Below are 25,128 nucleotides of genomic sequence, written 5' to 3' on the forward strand. Positions count from 1 at the left end.
TACTTAATATCATGTCACTTATTCATGTGCAAATGTTTAATAATGAAGAACATTAAAACATTACTGTTGGCCACATGTCGGCAAAGTTATGTGACATTAGTGACGTTTGTACTAACTTGGTTTTAAAGCCTTTACTTTAAAATATACGCCGTTCAATAGCTGACCTTAATCTTACAGAGAATGATCAAGGCTCATGTAGAAAGAAAGAAACAAATGAACAAAAGATTTTCTCCTTCATTTCTGTCAAACAAAGCTGTATGACACGTTTCCAGCTGTTATTATCATGGTTGCTAGGCAACCTGGGCAGCGCAACGGAGGCTAGACTGTCCCATTTCACAAGCCTCACACTTCCGGCCTTAGCGGTCTTTGAGTATGCGGCCCTTGAGGATCGTTGAGGCTGCGTACTTTAAGGCTGCAGACCCTGAATTGGGATACAGCCTGCTACAGCTAGCAAAAACGTGCTAGGTCAAAAGTCACGGAGGATGGCGGACTGGTGTGAACTTCAGTCAATTCTGCTCATTTTAGCAGATCAGATAGAGAGGGATCATTTACCGGTAGATACTGTTTTGAGTCGTTTAGATGATGTTTCTGAAATGCTTAGGATGATAATTGCTCTTCAAGATGTTAGCATTGATGACAACATTGTCGAAAGTTTAAGATCAATTCAGCACCGTGTTCGTTTGGAATACGCCGAGGAAGAACTGTCTTCAAATGTTGGTCGTCCACGTCTTGAAATCCCGGCTGCAGCACTCAGGACTTTAGTGCTGTCCGGGATAACCATCGGGGTAATTGCCGATATGTTTTCTGTGTCTCCGATAGGGATGGGTACCGGTGTCCGGTGCCATGATGGCACCGGTTCTGACATAAACGGTAGTAACCAGACCGAAAAGCAGCGCACATTTCGGTGCTTTATTTCGGTGCTTTTTTTTTTCCTGAGCTGTGATACACTTCTAGCCAATCATTTTACGTTTCCGAGGATAGTAGGCGGGCCCAGGTACGTACGTTCTTTTAGAGCAGAGCTACAGATTAAAAATGCCCAAGGCGAAGCGGTCAAAAGTCTGGCTGTACTTCACAGCAAAATATGCAAACTCAGCAGCCTGCAACAAGTGCTTTAAGCTGATACTGTGATACTGTCAAAGGAGGTAACACCTCGAATCCGATGAAACACCTGGCGACACGTAGCGTTTTTTTTAAAAGCCGAGAAATGCGCCGTATTTGATAGCTTGCTGCGAGACCTCACACCGTGCACGTCGGGTGGGTTGCCAGTTATCGGACCCGGAGCAACATCCCCCAAAAACCCGAAGAATAGAGTCCTGGCCCCTAGCCCTGCCAGTGTAGCAGAAATGATGACGGATGATGATGGCAGCAGCCGTTCTTCTCTGCGTGAGTAGCTTAATGTTGTTCGTGTGTAATTTACGTTGAGTAGGCTAACCACGTTATTACATTAATGCATGTAAGGTGAACTAGCAAACATCATCATAACTACATGCGGCTGTCTTCTTGTTTGATGGCAGATGCTCCCTTCACCCTGGCCAAAAAGGCTAAAATGACCAAAGAAGAAGTGGAAAACAGTTAAACATGAGAGGTTTAGGACAAAGTTTGTGTTTTTTCCATTGTTTAAGCACTGCTTCCAGCCAAGAGTGATACCATATATGCCACATAGCTGCAGAAAAGGCTAACATTGTTATCTTTTCACAAAAAAACAGCTGAACATGAGAGGTTTTTGGACAAAGTTTGTGTTCTCCATTCTTTAAGCACCGGTTCGAGCACCGTTTGAGCACCGGCACCGTTTCAAAAGTACCGATTTGGCACCGGTATCGGATAAAACCTAAACGATACCCATCCCTAGTCTCCGAGCACAATTAGGAGGAGAATGACGGAGGAATGTCTGAGGTAAGTTTATGCTGTAATTTAACACCTGTGTGAGTCTGTACACAGCATTATTTAGATGTTGATCTTAATTATGACGTTTGATATTGAAATATTATCGCTTACTTTTTTATTGTGAATGTCTAAAATAAGTGGGGCAGCTCCGGCTAAAGCTATCGGCGCCATCTCGTTGTTGAGACACGTTTAGCCGGCGCAGTGTTAGCTGTTAGAGTGTGTTAACTCGGAGACTGGGGGCAGTCGAACCTGTAGGAACCTTTTACACAGAGAGTAGACCCACCAGCTTTCCACAGTCTACTTACTTATCACATCTTGGTAGACAGCAGGGTCATTAGTGCTTTAAATAGTACATAGTTGAATGTTTCATTGCTGTTTGCAGCTAATTGTTCTCTAATAACACATAACAAAGTTGATGTTAAGTAGCGAGTTTATTGAAATGGTTTTGTCTATTACAGCAGCGTTTTAAATATCATACTTTCTCTGGTGTCTTCAGTAAAGCTAAAACAAGAATACATTTACGTCCTTGGTTCTTTCAGGAAAACGTTTTGTTGAGACTTGCTGTTATACTAAAAAAAAAAATTATGTGCAGAAAATCTGATAGGTATTCTTCTATTGGGAATGAGGACTTGGATGCAAAAGTGCTGGACATTCAGCGTCATCACCCAAATGCCGGCTGCAGAATGATGATGGGACATCTACGATCCAGAGGCATACACATTCAAAGTAAGCTGATATTGTTTGAATATCCAAACACCAGTTTCTGGCCCAGAAAGCATGTGTCAGTGTAGCCATGATGTGATATTATAATGTAGGCATCAAAAATGACTAGGCATGTTCGCATCACTGTTATGCAGTTATGTTCCTGTTTGAACCAGTTTGTACACGATTCTCTCTCCTCAGTAAATCTGTACAACACCTGGAGATTTACCTGAAGCAATGAAGATCTGTCTCATAAGCATTACAGTGTTTACAATACAGTCTTTTTGTAGTTGGTAGTACTAAGACATGATCTGTTTGTTAATCAGGATTTCAACTGATGGATTCAATGAGACGAGTCAATCCAGAAGGGGTCATGATGCGGCGGTTATCTATTCAGACTGCAAGGCGTCGTCAGTACAGTGTACCAGCACCAAATCACCTTTGGCATATTGATGGAAATCATAAACTAATTCGGTCAGTATTTGCATCACCTTTTCCCTATTCCATTGAAGTAACAGGATGCATGTATAAAATTGTAAAATGAAGCCTTGAGTTTGTAAATGTCATCTTAAATGCTGTCATATAAGGCCATTTACAGGATTCGCTATAGTCATGTCTGAGGCTTTACATTATGCATGTGATTCCTTGCACTACAGATCTTTCTGTAAAGTGTTGAAGTTTCCCTTCTATTATTTCTTTTACATTCCTGTTATAACATGTTGTCACTTTATATGGAACTGAAATATTGGTCTTGCTTGTATGTAACTGGGGACATGACAATGTTTTTTCTTGTTTTGTTTTATTTAATTCTGCCTTGTCAGATGGAGATTTGTTGTCCATGGTGGGATAGATGGTTTTTCGAGGTTAATTGTCTACCTTAAAGCTGCCACCAACAACAAAGCTACAACAGTTTTTGATGGTTTCTTGTCAGCAATCAGACAATATGGCATACCGTCAAGAGTCCGGTAAGAGGTGTTTAACAAATACAGTATGTCAAAAAACTCTGTATTGGACAGTAGTTTTATTCAGATTGTTACTCTCACTGACTCGGATCAAAACTTCTCTACTTTTTTTCCAGGTCTGACAAAGGAGGGGAAAATGTGAAGGTTGCACATTTCATGGTGCAGACAATGGGGGAGAACAGGAACTCTCACATTACAGGCAGAAGTGTTCACAATGTTAAGGTTCAAAATTGAGGAAGGAGAGTACAAACCACCAAGGTCCAGTAGCTCTTTGGTCAAACAATGATTTTTAATGACTTCACACGTGTGGGAAGAACACTCTGTACGCAGACAGCAAGTGGTCTTCGACTTAATCAGAGCATACACAGATTTTTATAGCATCAGGGTTTGAATTACTGACGCCCCTTCATACGTCACAGACAGGATATATACATACGTCAAATCAAAACCACAATGACCTTTTAACACAGTTTAAAAAGAACATCGTCTTCCATCTTCATAACAGGTGCATCCTGTCACTGCCGGATGCTCGCTTGTCATCTTGACACCTCAGCAGCAGTTCTGCGACAAACTGCTCTTTGCAACCCCAGCAAGACATAATTAAACTTCCCCCTCTAAATAATTCTCTCTAACTGAGTGTGTGTGTCTGTGTCTATGTGCTAACCACAATTGCACCCTGTTTCACCTCGTGACTAGCTCCTGACCTCTAACCAGACAGAGAGACAGAAACCACTCTCGTATATGTAATAATCGAACTGAAACTATGGATATGTCATCTACTTAAAATAAATGTTTTAATCAAGAACCTCTACTAAACATAATAACTGTGTGCATAAGCATCTTAAGGCCTTCTTAAAGCTATCTGTTACTCTGTTACAGCAATGATCATTTTGAATAACCTAGTAATTCAAATGGCCTCGTCTGGCCTGCTCCTCAAAATAACTGTCTGCTTTCACTTCTGCAAACAACTTCCTGTCAGCCTGCAACTCAGTCTTTCTGAAAGAGACACTGTTTAAACCTCTGAATGCAATATCCATGCTGCAGATTATATTCTTAATGCAATGGTACTGTTGATAATTATTTAACAATAGCAGTAAAATAATTTCCCTGCTCCACATTCCCTCTCTCGACCTCTGGCACACCAGAGGTCGCAATACATTTTGTCCTCGCTCAGCAAATCAGACAACCTCATGTCATCCAATTGGTCCAGTCATAGACACCAGCTCCCCTTCGAGAACACTCCATGTGTAAGCTTAGGTTTTCTCGGTCCCTTTCTCGCGGTTCATGAGGCCTCGACATCTCCAGGATCCTCGCCCCTCCTGTGGTCGCCAAGATCTTCTGCAAAGGAAACAAAACACCTTTTCCTGCACCTCCCTAACTTATCCTATTTGGGACTCTTTAATCAAAAGCATGATCCTAATTATCTTCTTAACTTATTGACTTGTATTTATATATATTCTTCAACGTTACTCATCACTTTAAAACTCTTTAAGCGCTGCTGCAAGTTTCTCCACTCTAATCTTAAGTCACCTTTTTAACAAGAAAATCATCGTAAGCGCCTATTCTACTAAAAGATCCAAAAGAAAACAACCACTTTAATCAATTAAGTTTAAGCATATAAGCAATTACTCCTGCATAAATTTCATCATAGCTAAATGCTGCCTAAAAACAACTCCTGTGTGTTAACACTAACTTCATTTTAAAACCTCACATTTCCTATGTTATAATCTGTTTTTGGTATAGCCTTTTTATTTCATTTTGCTCCTTTTAATGTAACAATACCTTCTAATTCTAATTTATCAGACTTAACCAAAATATATGCTTTCCTTCCTCTTTGGTCCTTCTTTTAAGTTCAGTTAAAAGCTAAATGAATTTTAGGCCTTATGCCTGGAATCAATACTGTCATGTGTGTTTATGGACTCTGTGTCTGTAAGCGTGTGCAATCCTTCATGAACTCATATTATCCTCACAGTAGATTAGCTAATCATAGCGCTAGCCAAAGGCTCGTGACCCTCCAGAGACGATTTTGAGCCACAACTCCTTTAAAGGCACAAAATGCAATATGTATAAAAATCATTTCTATTTATAAGCTCTCCCCTTTATCCTAAAAATAAATCTATGTAATATCTGTATGTGTAAGCCTACATTATAACCACTTCTTCTAGAAATCGAAAAAGAAATCAAACCTGTTCTCCTCCTTCAACCCTCACTAATTTCCCCAAAGGATATCTTTTTGTCAACGTGTCCCACAATTTCCCTCTAAGATTTGTACACAGCTTTGAAAAACCCGGCATTGTATCTTCTAAACAGGATTCAGTTCACTTTAATCCTTTAACCTTAACATAAAAATAACAGTTTCAGTTTTACCATATCCAAATGACCCAAACAAACCCCCAAACATAATCACACATAATAAGAACCAAAAAAGTCCTAAAATGATCCTAAATTATTAAACAATTAAATTATTAAACCTTAAATTCCCCCTTTATTTTGACACATGAAATGTGTCACAATACTATACAAAACTTAAAATGCTCAGTTTTCCCCCTCATGATCCAATCCATGTCATAAAAATAAACTTAAAACAGAACAATTATCAGTCATGTCTTTTCTTCAATTAATGGTAACTGAGTTACATCAAAAATGTTTCCCCTTTAACATTCGGCATTCTCCCCACAATATACTATAATCCCATAATCTAACCCCAGTTTACAAAACAAAAATTTTCTCTGGTAAAAGCCAATTGTTTGTCCACATTCATTCATCCTCCTTCATCCAGTCACACACCTTCACATGCAGTCACACCATATATTTGCTAATAGTGGAGCTTCCCGCGCAACTTCTCCACCCTCAGCAAAATGAGCTCATTCATTTTTCCATAGGAAAATATTTCTTTATGCTTTTGGACTGGATTGACTCCTACAATCCTACAATTTTGGACAGGGACTTACGACCTGAATAGTCCCCACAGGTAGCTTTCTCCTTGGCCAGTTGTAATCTGGAAAGCCCCCCTTATATTTGCTCTTCCCGAGAATTTTCAGCGCCGGTTATTCACTGTTGCAGGCCTGCTTAAAACAAAAATGAAAAAAAAATAGAGCTGATTATTAGCTCATGAAAACACAAAACAAAATCACCTGACAGGTTTTCTTTAAATGCACTGTTACAAAATAATGGGCCCCTCAAACATGTCCATGTTTAATCAAACTCCCTTTATTAAAAACAAAAACAACAACAACAACCCGAACCTAACTGACAGAATCAACCCATCACCACAACAACCTCAACAACCTTAAACACACAAGTTTTGCCACCACATAATTTCACCTCCTCAATACACCGAAAGTCTCATTAAAACCACACAATTTGCACACAAAAATCACCCCCTTATGCTCTTTAACATACTTAAATTCAGCATAAGACCCCCTTACGACAACATATAATCACTAAACTATAAATTTCCTACCCAACTCTGTACTTCTCTTGTCTGCCATGCTTCCTCTTCTGAAAGTCACTTCCTCAGTCACACACATACAGGAAGCTCCGACGTCACCACTCACTTCAGCTAATTTACATACTGAGTCATCTCTCAATAAGTTGCTGTAACAACAGAAACATATGTTTAAACATTACCACCTTATTAAATTATTTTATTTCTTTCTACAGTGATCACTAGTTTTGATCACTCAGTACGAGAGAGCACTCCTAAGTCACTCTTTTAAAACTACTTTAATCACTTTTTTGTTTTCATAACTCCCTTTGTCCTATGGCTTCTCTATTCCTCAATTACAAACTCAAATGTATTTTATTAACCATTCACACCATTGTATCATTCATACAAAATAGCAAGCTGTTCTTCATTGCATATGTTTGTGTTCTTGGCCAGGTTTAATCAGTGTCTATGCATTAAACTCCATGAGCTTGTCTTGTCTTTATAAGGTTAATGCATTTTCTGTTTGTGTATGTGAATTTGCATATGTTGCTTTTTCAGTGCTTCAGACTCCTGCACAATTCTCCACTTAAGCCGTCAGTTGTCTTTCCCAAATTTGCTAACCCAAATTTTAAGTTCCCACCTTATTAACAGCATTCCTGCTCCTCAGCCAGAAGTCAGGGCTCCACTTGCCACTCTCCCCCTCTGCCTCAGCCCAGCGGCTTTACCCTTGAGGTCCCGTCTTCTTCACTTCATCTCACCAGTGAGTCTGAGGTCACAGGAGGCCGAGTAATCGTGACTGTGCCTGCCTTAGGTTGTCCCAGGGTTTCGAGGTGGGATCTTACCCGTCATGGGCTATCCAGCCTTCCATACTCGCCTGATACGGGGCCAAGTGGGCAGGGGTGCTATGAGCATAGGGAACACACTGGATCTGGAAATTAAAGGAGTGTAAGCTGCTTCCTTCATTGCATCTTATATTAAACTATCTCACTTCTGATTCTTTCCTCGAATAATTTCACATATGGCACTTTGTGTATGTATGTTTTCTATTCATTAATGTAATTGTCAGTTATTTTCTCTCTTTATTTTACTTTTTTATCTGTTTGTTTGTAACGTTCTACTTTAGTTCTACTAAACCTTGATGTAAAAACAACACCCTTATTTCACGCACACACTCTGCAGTTTGCCTACGCACACACTTCTCTCTCAGACTTCCTTTTATGGGCATGTAACTTCCTGTCACACACACACAGCACGCAGCTTCTCAGAGCAGCTCAAGCTGCTTTTCTGTTTCTCCAGGCTAATCAAACTTATTTTGTAGTTACAATCTACAACCCCTCTGTAATTCTACTAACTTTTGATCTAGAATGTAGCATCATTCACACAATGATTTCATAATCCTCTCACACACAAGAAATTGAAAAAATAAAACACACCAGCAACTATTGCTGGAGAGAAGTAATATGTTAATCTTAAGTATACACAGTGCACTCAATATATTTATATATCTACATCCAAACTCAGCCAATTACTATACATCCACTACGGCAACTCAAAACTTTTTATAGTCCTCTAATAAACATAAATGGCATCTTAAACACACACTCAACAATGTTTGCAGCAGTATTTGTAAAACCAACTGTGACTTAAACAGTTCACTGCTTACTAATTTGCATTTTCACACTCACACACACTCCGTGTAAAAATAGCTCCAGCATTGCCTCAGACTCCTCTCACACAGAGATCTATTATTTTATATTTACAAAGACGTCTTATATTTACAACTGCACAGATTTTAGGCCTTTTAACACCTACCGAATTTCGACAAATTTAAGTTAACGGTCTAACCGATAAAAGTCCAACTTTTTTGTAATCAATTAACCAGTATCTGTCCAACAGTTTCTGGCCTCATCTCTAAAGTCCCTAACTCAATTTAAAAGCGTCAACCAACCCAAACTTTGCCTGAAGCTCTATTTTTGGCATTTCACAGCCAAGGCTTACCCCGAAGTTTTAAGTTAAAGTCACACGCCCGAAGTCCAACTTCTGCTAACCAAAAAAGCGCAGACTACCGTTCCAAACGGTAGAGTGGTCCAACCACTAGCTTATTCCAGGATGCCCTGTACCCCACAGTTAAGCCAAACTGAACTAACCCTGTTCGCCGACAGGTCAATGTCGCGCGTCCACGACAAGGAGGGAGCATAACCTCCGGGCTCTGCGCTTCCTAGAACCCCCACGGTTCCGTTCTAAAATAATTTATAATACTTTGAAACAACAATCGACACCCAAAACAAGTATATAACTGAAGCAGGTCCAACCTTATAACCAAAAAATAAGCAAATTCCCTAACATACTAAAATCATTAAGCAGTCCAACTGCTTCCCACGGTCCAACCGTATTAAATCCTTTTAGCGGTCCAACCGCATTCAATCATTACCAGCAGTCCAACTGCTTTTTAAATCCTCAGTACTGTCATGAGATTCTCATCAAAATCAAAGCAGACATTTACCGGCAACTTTTACTGAATGGACATTTAATTTTATCATCCAATTCAGCACACTTCGGATAAAATCAACAGGCCTGTGCCTACCTCTTTTTAAAGGCGCCTGTCCCCTCAGTTTGATTGCCGGGTCACGCCTGCCTGTCTGACCACAACGGACCACCAAATACATCACCGTCTACACCTCCAATCCTCCCTCCTCAATCCCGGACGAGCCCCCAAAATGTTAAGGTTCAAAATTGAGGAAGGAGAGTACAAACCACCAAGGTCCAGTAGCTCTTTGGTCAAACAATGATTTTTAATGACTTCACACGTGTGGGAAGAACACTCTGTACGCAGACAGCAAGTGGTCTTCGACTTAATCAGAGCATACACAGATTTTTATAGCATCAGGGTTTGAATTACTGACGCCCCTTCATACGTCACAGACAGGATATATACATACGTCAAATCAAAACCACAATGACCTTTTAACACAGTTTAAAAAGAACATCGTCTTCCATCTTCATAACAGGTGCATCCTGTCACTGCCGGATGCTCGCTTGTCATCTTGACACCTCAGCAGCAGTTCTGCGACAAACTGCTCTTTGCAACCCCAGCAAGACATAATTAAACTTCCCCCTCTAAATAATTCTCTCTAACTGAGTGTGTGTGTCTGTGTCTATGTGCTAACCACAATTGCACCCTGTTTCACCTCGTGACTAGCTCCTGACCTCTAACCAGACAGAGAGACAGAAACCACTCTCGTATATGTAATAATCGAACTGAAACTATGGATATGTCATCTACTTAAAATAAATGTTTTAATCAAGAACCTCTACTAAACATAATAACTGTGTGCATAAGCATCTTAAGGCCTTCTTAAAGCTATCTGTTACTCTGTTACAGCAATGATCATTTTGAATAACCTAGTAATTCAAATGGCCTCGTCTGGCCTGCTCCTCAAAATAACTGTCTGCTTTCACTTCTGCAAACAACTTCCTGTCAGCCTGCAACTCAGTCTTTCTGAAAGAGACACTGTTTAAACCTCTGAATGCAATATCCATGCTGCAGATTATATTCTTAATGCAATGGTACTGTTGATAATTATTTAACAATAGCAGTAAAATAATTTCCCTGCTCCACAACAACCAGCGGTAAGGACAAGTAAATTGATGGCCTGTCTTACATTTTTTTCACACATGCAATTGTAATAAAACAAATGGTTTCTGAGCATAATTGACTGGTTTCACAGCATATTAACACTACACTAATAATTGACTTGGAAGGTTGTTGACGTAGGAATGCCTGAAAAACCATAAATGAACAATTTCCCTCACTGTGTCTTATAGCATTGAGCGCCTGTGGAGGGATGTATATGAAAACGTCCTTGACCTTTTCTATACAATCTTCACCCAACTGGAGATTCAAGGACTGCTCAACCCTTGTGAAGAAATTGACTTGTTTGCACTGCACAGATGCTTTTTGCATCACATTCAACATCATCTTCAGTCATTCCAGGAAGCATGGAATCAGCACGGACTCAGAACAGCAAACAACCATTCACCTCTGCAACTCTGGTTGCTGCACAGAAAGGAGGGACAAGATTTGTCACAGGTACATGACTATTTGATCCGTATTTGTTCTTCTATGTAAAACTCTACTATCTGTAGTTGAGATGAGTTTATTTCTACTGTTCGAGTTGGTGTACCAAATATTTCTCCTGTAAGTGAAAATGTCTCCCAAGCCATTCTCTCCTTTTATTCCATCTGTCAGGTATAGATGGCAATACTTTAAACAAAGTTAAATTAGTTATGCCTGAAGAGAACTAATCCTGACCTAGAATGGGTGGATAAATAATTATGCCTAAGAAACTCACATAGGCCCTGACAGACTCAATAAGTCCATCTAGGAACAGCTGCAGGAATCACCACTTCAGTTTAGATTTAAGACATGTGCATGCTCTTTCAGGTTGATGAGGATTATGGTGTGGACTGGACAGGACCACATAATCACCGCCCATCAAATGAGATCACCATTCCTGAGATTCAGCTCCCACGTGCACTGAGTGAACGAGAGCTTGCTGTGCTACCAAACAACAACGTTTCACTCAGTCAAGCTTTGGATACCTACTGTGAAACTGTTCAGTTACTCAAACTTATGTTTGATACCACACCTTAACTCTTCAAAGTAAGCAGGTGCAATATGTTCACACCCCTTTTTTAAGTTTCTACATCTATGGCTTTGTAGCTAATACTGACTCAAAACAGCATAACCAATTTCATTTTCAACAAAACAGTGAGTGGCTATAAAACAGGATTTGTTTTACACAGCTGTCACTTTATTAATAATAAAAATAAGTGACAATAAAATAAAAGTGATTTGATTTGATATTAATTTCTTGGATGTACAGTACATGTCAACTCTGAGCAGATTTAATACAATGCACACGGTACAGTAGTATAACATCTTAATGCAAATAAATTTTCCAGTAGCGAGAATAAAATAAACATACTGTGTAATTTATAATGTACATGTAAATGAACTCTTTTTAATATAAACTGACAAAAAGCAATAAATGCTCACCTGTACTGTGTATTTTACACTGTCAAGTGTATTAAAGGAACTAGAACTCACTAGATTGTCAGTTTCTTTGAACACTGAGTACAGTAATGTGATGCAAGAAAGAAAAATGGTCTAATCTTACCATGTGGTTATGGAATCAATCCTAAACCAGACCAAAACCTGAGTCAGTAGAGTTGAGACAAACCTCAATGTCCATCATAAATGACTCACAAATGACTCATAGGACGTAGAACTTCAAAAACAGGTGGAAGACTTTGGAAGACTGCTGTTGACCACTTCCACAGTCATTTCTCTCAGCAAGACTTCCCATCCTGTCCAAAACTTGATGAGGGCTTTTCGTTGTGCACAAGTCGCTGCATTGGAACATTGTTTTGAGCTATAATGACATCCTATAGTCATTATTTTGAATCTTTTATGGAGAAATACCATAAAAGATGAACAATTACATAAAGAGCACAAGACATGTTTGCCCCACTCAAATTGCTGTTGTAGCTGTCATAGATATTTTTATGGTAACAAAGGTAAAAGTAGTTACATACAATTATAATGCAACTGATAATGCCACCACTCTGTTTTTTATGTATTGCATGGAGGCAGTATGAAGCAAATAAGAAAACAAAATTATACTATAGTGTACTTTGTTAATGACCCGAGATCACTGGACTGTATGTAATTTACCAAAGTATAATCAGAGAAAACCAATAGCAAAATACCTATCGCAGCAGACTTACCATTTTCAATGAAGGACCGAAGGTAGCCTGCCACTCTGCATTTATCCTCAAGAGAGCATTCCTTTTCCTCCTCATCTTCATCTTCTGTGGCAGGCCACACTATCCTTTCTAGAATAGACTGCATAAAATAGTTCACCTTGGTTAATTTTTTCTCTTAAATTCTACAAGATAAAATAAGCTTAATTTGTCATTTTATATCTTTACTTATCTTGTAGTCTTAAGAGCGTCAGCAACATTAGGTGTATTTTTATTAAATGTAACCCAGCTGTTCGACTAGCCCAAGCATACAAAATAGTATATTGATGTTTTGTGTCAACAATTAATGTTAATCCTTCATAAATTAACCAAATACCTTTACTATTCAGATGTTAAAAGATGTGACCTGACTTTACCTCACAACAGGGAGCAGTCTCTGATTCCCTTGGTAAGAAAAGAGGAATGATGTCTGATCTTTCTGTCAGAAGCGGCCATACCATGGTTTCCTTAAGTCCTTTCCTCAGCTGCTTGACTTGACGGCTTGTTCGTGTTATGACCTACAACAGTGAGACCAAACCAAAACTGAAGTGTGAGTCCGTAAAGTAAAACACACTTTAAATGTTAAATACTTAAAGAACATCCACTGTACTGATAAAGCATTTCAAATGGCCTCCAAAGAGATTTTTTTAATGTATATGAAAAATGTACTTATTCACATCCAAAGGTTTGATTTGCTTTTCTATTTAAAATTTACATTTTTTGGGGAGAGTAAGTCCGTACTCACAGCGTGGAATAGCAGACGTTCATACAGCCACTTTCTACTGGTTTGTGTGACACCTGGCAGGTCCCAAGCCAGGGCGAGCTCGAGAACATTTCTTCGTTCCAGTTCTGTTAATTCAGCAGTGCCATCAAGCTAGGACAGAGGGAAAAACATTAGTCAGTAGTAGGTACTGATGGCTATTCAATCTTGTCTCTAAATTTAATATTTAGTGAAATAGTAATTCTTTAAAATAATGGTACAAAAATGCAAACCAGCTGAATAGTGCTGCGGATATCAATATCAGGGCAATCCTCAATCTGAACTGTAGCTGTTTCAGGTGAGCCACCAAAAAGGACATGGATGATTGCAGGACTTATACCAGACACACACGGTCCACCATGAATGAATGAATGTCCCATTATTCTTCCTAAGATCAAACATAATAAATTCACTTAGCCTAACATTGCATGGGGGTAAAGACAAACAGTTTTGTAACTGTATTCAATCTATTTTTCATCTTTATGGTTACAGTTAGGATAATGTAACACAAGTAATGCTTTTTCCTTTAGTGCTGCACATGTATTATTTTAAATTACTCTTCCTCTTAAATCTGTACATAACTTTCTTACCTGCCACCAAAAACATGTCACTCTCAAGCAAGGTCTGAGAAGTGGATGGAGTCAAGTGTTCTGGCTCACCGTCAAACAGTCTTGTAAGATCTGTGTTCCCTGAAAAGAGTACATCTAGGTTATGGTGAGTATGAGAAATCCAGGCAGTAATTTTAACACAATTAACTCATTTACATAAAAAATACATTTTCTTTACATGATGAAATATTCTCTTATTTAATCCACTATAAATGTGCCTAGTCTAGTTTCATACATACCAAAATTCAAATGCAAACCAGACTTTACTAGAGAAACTGCCTTTGAGAAGAAGAATCTCTTCACCCCTTCTCCAACAGCAACATCCCCTAAAAGGAAGAAGAAGAAAAAAACTTGTGAAGTTTCGGATTAGTCAGTCACTGGATTTCTAATGTTTTCCCAATACAGAAACAATACCTTCCAGTTTGCAGATGACAGGGCCCGCCCACTCTACCTTTGGGGCTTTGTAGAGGGAGATAAGTGATCTCTGTTGATCCACAATACTTTCCCGCAAGTCCATTTGCAGGACTACTGCCTTTCTGGTCTCATACTTTGAAAGTAACTTGGACTTGTAGAGCCAGGCTGCTCTGGTTGCATCTTGTTCACATTTCCACTCTGAAAGGTACACATTTGTATGGATCACATGAATCAAAAGAAATAAAATATATGTATTTTTTGCCATTTGTCTGGTATCTTCCTAACTTAATTCCTGTCACTACCTGGTTTTTCCCCTAGAAGTGACTTTTCCTCATCTTGATGAGATGCATCTTCCTGCACTACCACCATATCACCTGACGATTGCTCTGCTCTTGCTGAGGTTATGGTGGATTCCAAGATGATACTATCTGGTTCCTCTACCCCGCAGGACAGATTCCAGGTATCACTGTTGCTACAGGATGGGACCTCTGACCTTGCTGTTGTACTACGAGTCTGCCTAGCCTGACTTTCAGTAACAGACTGAGGTTCAGCACCACTCAATGAACTGTGAGAGGGATTGGCAGAGATTTCAGCATCCATCACCAATATAAATAAAGTGGACTTACTTAGTTTCCACACTATATATTAAATATATAGAAAATCAAAGATGTTCCTTACCTTGTGCATATAGTGATGTGGTTTTTCATTTTATTTAAAGGAATGTTAATGTCACAATTCAGGCATTTTGTGGGGGGTCCTTGTTGCTGGAGGGTTCTCAGGCTCTACAGAGAATATGGAGATAAAAAAATATATATATACATTTGGTGCATACTGTGATAAAAAATATTTTGACAGTTCTGCAATCGCATTTGCCAACGTGAGAAGCAGAAACAAATTGTAAACACAAAATTACATATCTCCTTCTAAACCTTTTCTAACAATTGCTTACATACACATTCAGAACCATTATTTGTCGTGATCCTGGGCCATGTTGGCCCAGCAGTCTTAGTATTCATGTCTTTTTGTGTATTGTTCCTTATTTGATTTCCCCTTGTGACTTTTATCCCATGTGTGCCCCTCTATGTATCTGTGAGCCCTCGTCTCCCCTCCTTGTGTTTCATTCCATGTTTCCCCAGCCCACTATGCCCATGCTCTCTCTCTCCTCCTGTCTGCACCTCTGTGTACTTCCTGTTTTACTTTGACAGTCTCCCGTCAGTGTTGTTTACTCCTGCCATGTCTTGTTATGTTTATCTGTGTCAGCTGTGCTCCCATGTGTGGCCACTTCCCCTGATCATCCCTTTTGTGTATTTAGTCTCTGTGTTTCATGCAGTCTGTGTCGCGTCGTCTGTGTTCCCACCCGCCGTGTTTCCATGCCCAGTCTTTTGTATCCCCAGCCATAGCATAGATTGTTCCCAGTTTAGGTTTGTTTAGTTCCTGCTCTTGTGCTGCCCTCATTCTTGTTTGTTTCTTTCGTGATCATCAGCCACAATAAAAGGCTCGCTTTTGTTTAAGTGCACTCCCGTATCCTCACTTGTGTTCGCACCTGGGTCCTCAACACACTCTCCACACGGTCTGCCACTGCGACCGTGACATTATTACTCATATGCAGTCATGTTTCTAACCAGCTGACAGCTAAAGTGATTTGACACATAGTTGAGCTTAGCTAGCCATTTGAACTACTTTATTAATACATGCAAATAACATATTCTGACCCTAGTCATTACTCACGTCTTCCAAATCAATACTTTTCTGCAGTGGCCTTATATAGATCAAAGCTTGTCCAATTCCACTCAATGGACTGCGGAGATATCGCACTGTATATCCAGTGTCTGGGCTTGGGATTGTGCACAGGTTACGGCTTCGTGTTGTACCCGAGATTCTCAGCAGTTCAAACCCTCCTGTGTCTTTTAGCTGAGGGAAGGTATCCTCAATCTTTGCCTTGACCACTTCTGGGTCATCATCCCTTCAGGTAAAACACATTACTTACTGTACATTACTACAAAAATGGTACATATAAGAGTAAAAAAGTAGTTAAACTAAATCTTGAAATATTAACAAATGACATGTAGCATCACCTTGGAATGAAATCCGTTTCTCTCCAAGTCCAGCTGCTGCTAGGTCAAATTTGACTGCTTTAGCTGGCACTGTGTCTGACATATGATCATGTAAACAGAAGAAGGTGTGTGTGTAAATGGAGCAGCATGCTTTCTTGGAAGAATGCGAGGTCAGAGATGAAAGTGGCGCTGAGGAAGGCCTCACTCTGTAAGGGGCAAACAGTCTTGCGACTTCAGCTTTAAAAAGGGAAAAACAATATTAAAGAAAACATTCTAAAAGCTTAGATTAAATGCTACTTAATTTGCAAGTATTATACCCGCTTACAAAATCACTACATAGAACTAGAATTGCTTTATTTTCATTCACATAGATTACTTGACTTCCATATTAGCAGAGAAAATAAGACACTTTAAAACGTCATGATTTAACTATTACCTACAACAATGTAAATAGTGATACAGACATTAACCAAGAAGATCTTCTCTTACCTAATTTATTAAGTTCTTTGCTATGATAAAAACAGTACCGGTATAAAAAATTTGTGACTGAACTGATTAAAAAGCTCATTTTTGGCAGACAGACTAACCAAGCATTAATAACATCGTTAATTACCCTGAACAGCGTTTCGTGGAGTGGAGCTAGCTGTGATAGCGTTAGCGTTTGCTAACGTTAACACTGTGCTGTTTTGATGAGAACTTGGACCAGGGACTGCTTCATCTCCAGTACGCTGCTACAACGCTCTCTCAGACTGAGGTGAAGACGTACAATCTAAGCGGTTAGCAGCTTCTCTGAGTAACTCAGAAACGGACTTGTCTCCTGCAGCCATGCCCTTCACAAGCACCTAAACGTTATTCGCGCCCAGTGTTTTACACTTGTTGGTGCCTTTACTTTATTTCGAGCTGCACACTGCCACCATCTGCGTAGGAGACGCACTGCATCATTAGACTTAAATCGACACTTCATGTGCTATTACTTATGTCTGAGCAAAGGAGCAACCAATCACACAACTGGCTCCGCCCTGTCTTTCTTGATTGACAGACAAAGTCATTCTGCTGAAAAGTCGCATTATGAAATAAATAGGCCATTGGGAAAAACTGGATTTTGAAATAAAGACTGACTTTGAAAAAAGGACATTTTGGATTAAAAACGGCTGGAAATAAATAAAATGCCTCAGGAATAATCTCTGTTATTGTGAAAAATAATGATCATGAAATAATATTTCACAATAACAAGTAAATTTATATAGCAGAATGCAATATATTTCACAATAATGAGCTTTTTTTTCAAAATGTGTTCCATTATTTCACAATATCATTCTCACATTACATATCTGTGTCTTATTTATTCACATAGTTATTTATTTCATCGTGACTTATTTATTTATTTAATTTTGAACACTTTGGAGTTCCATAAAAATATAACAAAAGAGATTATGCTAAACAAAATGAAACCTTTCAATTGCCCAACCCTGTCTGTCCCCTCAATGGGTTGTATGTTTTCAATGTTTCCTTATTATTCCGTCATAAATACTTCTATCCATAACAAATAAATCAAGCTCTAAGACAGCACCTGTGAAATGTGAAATGTCCTAAATCTACCTTTTTTTTTTACCCAGAATCCCAATTTAAACCCACTTCTGACTTGCCTCTGTGCTCACTGTAAACTCCAAACAGATACCATTAACTTTTTCTGGTAACAGGCCCTAGATTATTTTGTCAATCTTTGGAAACATCCTCTATATGTCACGGTCCTGGGTCTCCTGACCCAGCGTTTTTAGTTCTTTGTGATTTTTGTATTATTGTACTTGTGTGTGATTTATTCTATGGCTTCTAGTTTTGATCCCTTGCCCTTCATGTCTCTCGGTGTCCCCTCTGTTCTGTGTAATTGTGTGTCTTTGCATGTTTGAGTTTCTTGTTTTCTGTCACTCTGCATTGTGCATTATGTTCTCATGGTTGGTCTTTTGTTACTCCCTCTAGTCTAGTCTCTTGTGTTCCCAGCTGAGTATTTCCCTGTGTATTTTGGTTCTTAGACCTCTGCCTTATGGTTTATGTCTCTGTGTTTCTTAGTTGCTGTCTCCACTGTGTCAAGTTCGCGTCTCTGTGTGATACTTCCTGTTTTACTTTGAAGGTCCGTGTCTTATGTGAATGTGTCCTGCTTTGCTTGTCTCGTCAGTCCTGATTTCTCCCAGCTGTGCCCTCCTTCTGTGTCTCATTCCCCTCGTTACTTCCCAGTGTATTTAAACCCCGTGTTTCTCTGAGTCAGTGTCGCGTCGTCCCTCATGCTGTGTGTGATTCTCCCCGTGTCTTCTGGTATGTGTTACAATTAGCTTCTCCCAGTTTAGTTTTGTATTGCTTTAGTATCACTGTCACCTTTTTGTCAGCATTAAAGCTGCATTTTGAGTTCAGTCCTGTTTTCCCGTGAGTTTGCGTTTGGGTCCTATTTTCCTGCCTGCCACACACCGTTACATGACACTATAGAGTTAACCCGTTTCATCTTTAAAACGTAGTCCTGGTTTCTTCGCCCCCTTTAACGGGTAGCGCATATCCGGCCTGAACACTGTGTTTGGGCAATTTACATAACATAGAAATCCTACAACTAATCCTAAAGTCCCTCTCATTACTCTTCATTACTTTTATGCTCACGTTTAACCTGTCTCTAACGAGCTTTTAATCTCCTAAACAACACATTTTCTGGAACTATGGTTCTCTGTGCTCTGTGCTTCTTTTTGGGTTCCCCTTTCTCTGGTTGGTTCGGTCTGGGGCTTCCAGGATTCTTGCCACCAATGTGGTCGCTGTGGTCCTGAAATCTTCTCCTGTAAAGGATAGAAAACAAAACGCCTCTCTCTGCTACACCTCAATCTACTGTGTGCATCTTTTGTTCCCTTAATTATTCAAAGTTCGTTCACAATATCATGTTCTGGGCTCTATCCTTTATATTAACTTTACTTAATCTTAATGTTCTTTATGTGTGCAATCGGTGTGCAACTTTGCCAAAACAATGTCGGACTCTGGTTTTCTCTGGTCCCCTCCCCAATCAGACCAGGAGTGACATGTTTAGCCGCATGTTCTCCTTAAATTGCTGGCTGTCTGAGTGGTGTCCCAGAAACGATGTGGGCTTCATAGATAATTGGCAAACCTTCTGGAGGAAACCTGGTCTTGTTAGGAGAGACGGCATCCATCCCACTTTGGATGGAGCAGCTCTCATTTCTAGAAATATGGACAAATTTATTAAACCCCCCCAAAATATGACTATCCAGAGTTGGGACCAGGAAGCAGAGTTGCAGTCTTACACGCCTCTCTGCAGCTTCTCTCCTCCTGCTACCCCCCCCAAAAACCCATCTCCATAGAGACTGTGTCAGCTTCCAAAAAGACAAAAAACAAACTAAAAACCAGCAACAAACAACTTAAACATAAACAATTACTGTCATGATCCTGGGTCTATTGACCCAGCGTTTTGAGTTTTAGTTTATGTTTAAGCCCTTCAGGTTTTCTAGGTTCATTTGTTACCATGACTAGGTGGTTCTAGTTCTTATTAATTCCCCCTCGCGTTTCCAACCCTTGTTAAAGTCTCCCCTGCTCTTCATGTGTTTCATCTCTGTGTCTTACGTTGTCAAGTTCTGGTTGTCATGTCTGCGTCTCATTATGTTTCCTGTTTTATTGTGAAGAGGTCTGGTGTTTCTGGGTTCATCGTGTTCAGTTTTACTCTTCTGCTGTGACGTCGTTATGTTCATGTGTCAGCTGTTTCTCCATGTGTTGCCACTTTCCTCATTATCCTCCTGTGTCTATTTAGTCCGTGTGCTTTCAGTCATTCTTTGTCAGGTCGTCTGCTCATCCATGTCTCATCTCCAGGTATCTCTGTCCATTCACTATGCTTAAGGTTTTTCATGTTTAATTTTAGTTCACCCAGTTTAGGTTAGTGTTTAGTGTTCGCCTATGCCCTATTGTTTGTACCCTCGTTGCTAGCCTCAATAAACGGCTTGTTTTTGTTAATCCACGCCACGTTTTTGGTCTGCGTTTGAGTCCTCTTTTGCAACACATACAGTCTGCCCCAGCCAGACTGTGACAATTACAAAGAAAGAACAATACAGTATCCACATCTGAACCAAAGAGTAAAACAGTGAAATGTGGATTATTAAATATTAGGTCTCTCTCCTCAAAGTCTCTGTTAGTACATGACTTAATAATTGATCAACAAATTGATTTACTCGGCCTTACAGAAACCTGGTTGCAGCAGGATGATTATGTTAGTTTAAATGAATCAACACCCCGAGTCATTCTAACTACCAGAAATCTCGAAGCACAGGCCGAGGGGGCGGTGTGGCAGCAATTTTTCACACCAGCCTATTAATTAATGAAAGACCAAGACAGACTTTTAATTCATTTGAAAGCCTGATGCTTAACATTGTCCACCCCAGCTGTGAAACTCAGAAACCAGTCTTACTTGTTATCATCTATCGTCCACCTGGGCCTTACACAGTTTCTGTCTGATTTCTCAGACTTTTTATCTGATTTAGTTCTGAGCTCAGATAAAATAATTATTGTGGGTGATTTTAACATCCATGTAGATGCTAAAAATGACAGCCTCAACATGGCATTTAATCTGTTATTAGACTCAATTGGTTTCTCTCAAAATGTAAAAGAACCCACCCACCACTTTAATCACACTCTAGATCTTGTTTTAACATATGGCATAGAAACTGAACATTTAACAGTGTTTCCTGAAAACCCTCTCCTGTCTGATCATTTCCTGATAACATTTACATTTACAATAATTGATTACACAGCGGTGGAGAGTAGACTTTATCAAAGTAGATGTCTTTCTGAAAGCGCTGTAACTAAGTTTAATATAATCCACCCACTGTTATCTTCAATGCCCTGTACCAACATAGAGCAGAGCAACTATATGAACGCTACCCCAACAGAGGTCGATTATCTTGTTAATAATTTCATCTCCTCACTACGTACGACTCTGGATACTGTAGCTCCAGTGAAAACTAAGGTCTCTAATCAGAAGTACCTGACTCCGTGGTATAATTCTCAAACACGTAGCCTAAAGCAGATGACTCGTAATCTGGAGAGGAAATGGCGTGTCACAAATTTAGAGGATCATCATTTAGCCTGGAGAAATAGTTTGCTGCTTTATAAGAAAGCCCTCCGCAAAGCCAGAACATCTTACTATTCATCACTGATTGAAGAAAATAAGAACAACCCCAGGTTTCTCTTCAGCACTGTAGCCAGGCTGACAAAAAGTCAGAGCTCTGTTGAGCCAACCATCCCTTTAACGTTAACTAGTAATGACTTCATGAACTTCTTCACAAATAAAATTTTTATCATTAGAGAAAAAATTACCAACAATCATCCCGCAGATGTAATATCTACAGCTACTCTTAGTACCATTGATGTTAAGTTAGACTCTTTCTCTCTAATTGATCTTTCTGAGTTAACTTCAATAATTACTTCCTCCAAGCCATCAACGTGTCTTTTAGACCCCATTCCTACAAAACTGCTCAAAGAAGTCCTGCCATTAATTAATTCTTCGATCTTAAATATGATCAACCTATCTATAATGATCGGCTATGTACCACAGGCCTTCAAGCTGGCTGTAGTTAAACCTTTACTCAAAAAGCCATCTCTAGACCCAGCAGTCTTAGCTAATTATAGGCCAATCTCCAACCTTCCTTTCATATCAAAAATCCTTGAAAGAGTAGTTGTCAAACAGCTAACAGATCATCTGCAGAGGAATGGTTTATTTGAAGAGTTTCAGTCAGGTTTCAGAGCTCATCACAGCACAGAAACAGCTTTAGTGAAGGTTACAAATGATCTTCTTATGGCCTCTGACAGTGGACTCATCTCTGTGCTTGTCCTGCTAGACCTTAGTGCAGCATTCGATACTGTCGACCATAATATCCTATTAGAGCGATTAGAACATGCTGTAGGTATTACAGGTACTCCACTGCAGTGGTTTGTATCATATCTATCTAATAGACTCCAATTTGTGCATGTAAGGTCAATTATCGAGTTACACAGGGTTCAGTGCTAGGACCAATTCTGTTTACATTATACATGCTTCCCTTAGGCAGTATCATTAGAAGACATAGCATACATTTTCACTGCTATGCAGATGACACCCAGCTCTATCTGTCCATGAAGCCAGATAACACACACCAATTAGTTAAACTGCAGGAATGTCTTAAAGACATAAAGACCGCTAACTTTCTGCTTCTTAATTCAGATCAAACTGAGGTTATTGTACTCGGCCCTGAAAAGCTTAGAAATATGGTATCTAACCAGATTCTTACTCTGGATGGCATTACCTTGGCCTCCAGTAACGCTGTGAGGAACCTTGGAGTCATTTTTGACCAGGACATGTCCTTCAATGCACATATTAAACAAATATGTAAGACTGCGTTCTTCCATTTGCGCAACATCTCTAAAATTAGAAATATCCTGTCTCAGAGTGACGCTGAAAAACTAGTTCATTCATTTATTACTTCCAGGCTGGACGACTGTAATTCATTATTATCAGGATGTCCAAAAAACTCGCTGAAAAGCCTTCAGCTAATCCAAAGTGCTGCAGCAAGAGTACTGACAGGGACTAGAAAGAGAGCAGATTTCTCCTGTTTTGGCTTCCCTTCATTGGCTTCCTGTTAAGTCCAGAATTGAATTCAAAATCCTGCTCCTCACATACAAGGTCTTAAATAATCAGGCCCCATCTTATCTTAATGAACTTGTAGTACCATATCACCCTATTAGAGCACTTCGCTCTCGCTCTGCAGGCCTACTTGTTGTTCCTAGAGTATTTAAAAGTAGAATGGGAGGGAGAGCCTTCAGTTTTCAGGCCCCTCTTCTGTGGAACCAGCTTCCAGTTTGGATTCGGGAGACAGACACTATCTCTACTTTCAAGATTAGGCTTCAAACTTTCCTTTTTGCTAAAGCATATAGTTAGGGCTGGACCAGGTGACCCTGAATCCTCCCTTAGTTATGCTGCAATAGACATAGGCTGCCGGGGATTCCCATGATGCATTGAGTTTTTCCTTTCCAGTCACCTTTCTCACTCACTATGTATTAACAGACCTCTCTGCATTGAATCATATCTGTTATTAACCTCTGTCTCTCTTCCACAGCATGTCTTTTATCCTGTCTTCCTTCTCTCACCCCAACCGGTCGCAGCAGATGGCCGCCCCTCCCTGAGCCTGGTTCTGCCGGAGGTTTCTTCCTGTTAAAAGGGAGTTTTTCCTTCCCACTGTTGCCAAAGTGCTTGCTCATAGGGGGTCATATGATTGTTGGGTTTTTCTCTGTATCTATGAAGCGCCTTGAGGCGACTTGTGTTGTGATTTGGCGCTATATAAATAAAATTGAATTGAACTGAATTGTGTGAGCAACACTTTTAATTTTATTAAACACACCCAGGGTCAGATATACACCATCACCATATCAGCATAAAAACAGACAGAGACGTTCCTCTTTCTGTCACGTTCTTCCATACATGGCAATTTGTTTCACCTTCCAGATGATTCCTGGGGACTTACAATTTCTTGACTCTTCTTCTGTCACTTGTTACTAGGCAGCTCAAATGCAGTTAGAAGCTAAATGAAATCCAGGCCCTCGGCCTGGCCTATGTTTAAATCATTTGTGTTTGTAAGCGTGTATGCGGTTTAACCTTCTGCTGCTCCAAGTCACTTAAACAATAGATCGTCGGGACATCGTGCCAAATGAAGCTTAAGACCTTGAATAGACTGAGCATCAACACTTTCATGAACACAATATGCAATGTGTGTATACAATGATTATAGCTGCACCTTTAATAAAAGTTTTAGTCTAATGCCAGTAGCTTTAATAAACATTTTAATGCAATGTTAATGATGAGGGCTATATTGTAGCAGTAAAGTATTTTCTTTATTCCCACATTCCCTCTCTTGACCTTTCAAAAAGAAAGGTCACCACACTTCGTGTTGTGTCACTCCTCGGCCCATTCGGCCGCTTCTAAGTCCATCAATGGCATCATGGCCACCGGAACCACCGTTCCAGGGTCCACTGCCCTCGTTATTACCTTTTACAGCAGTCCTCTGGCGCAAGGAATGAGACAACAACCGCAGGTGACCAGTATCCCTAAAAAGCGGCAGTAGAAAACATTGCAGACATGAAAAACCCCTTCCATTTCCCAAACACTGAGGTCATCCAGCTGTCCAGCGGATTGTCAATTCCCGAGTGCTCATGCATGGTTTTAGACAGAGTTTTCAGCCCCTCCAGAGCTCGGGTTACTGAGCCATCTGGAGCAGTGTTGTTGGGGATAAAGGTACAACACACTGCTCCAAACATGGCACACACGCCTCCTTTCTCCACCAACAACATGTCTAGGGCCATTCGATTTTGCACTCCCATCAGCGAGGATGGACCCAACTGTTCTGCGAACCCCTCCATGGCATCTCTGGTCAGGTTAGAGAGTCTCAGCACATTATAATGGACATAGTTTATGCGATCAACAATCTTATTTGGAGTTATCCATATG

At 39.9% G+C, this 25,128-nt stretch overlaps 1 protein-coding gene and 1 pseudogene across 1 annotated transcript; one reads left to right on the forward strand and one right to left on the reverse strand.

The window, feature by feature from the left end:
- Positions 1-482: 482 nt before the first annotated feature.
- On the forward strand, positions 483-11,810 carry LOC147336545 (uncharacterized). Its single transcript, XM_086285472.1, has 10 exons — positions 483-808; position 1,183; positions 1,850-1,893; positions 2,477-2,610; positions 2,913-3,060; positions 3,408-3,551; positions 3,665-3,764; positions 6,590-6,594; positions 10,804-11,068; positions 11,423-11,810. Exons 1-10 carry the CDS (start codon positions 483-485, stop codon positions 11,630-11,632), a joined length of 1,377 nt encoding a protein of 458 aa, XP_086141598.1. The 3' UTR covers positions 11,633-11,810.
- A 369-nt stretch (positions 11,811-12,179) lies between these two features.
- LOC147336546 (uncharacterized) lies at positions 12,180-16,722 on the reverse strand (annotated as a pseudogene).
- Positions 16,723-25,128: the final 8,406 nt, after the last annotated feature.

The sequence above is a fragment of the Aulonocara sp. 'chitande type north' Nkhata Bay genome, linkage group LG3, assembly GCF_057382095.1.
Source record: "Aulonocara sp. 'chitande type north' Nkhata Bay isolate Kocher_YH1m ecotype deep benthic linkage group LG3, A_spYH_male_GT1.1, whole genome shotgun sequence".
NCBI classification, from domain to species: Eukaryota; Metazoa; Chordata; class Actinopteri; order Cichliformes; family Cichlidae; genus Aulonocara; species Aulonocara sp. 'chitande type north' Nkhata Bay.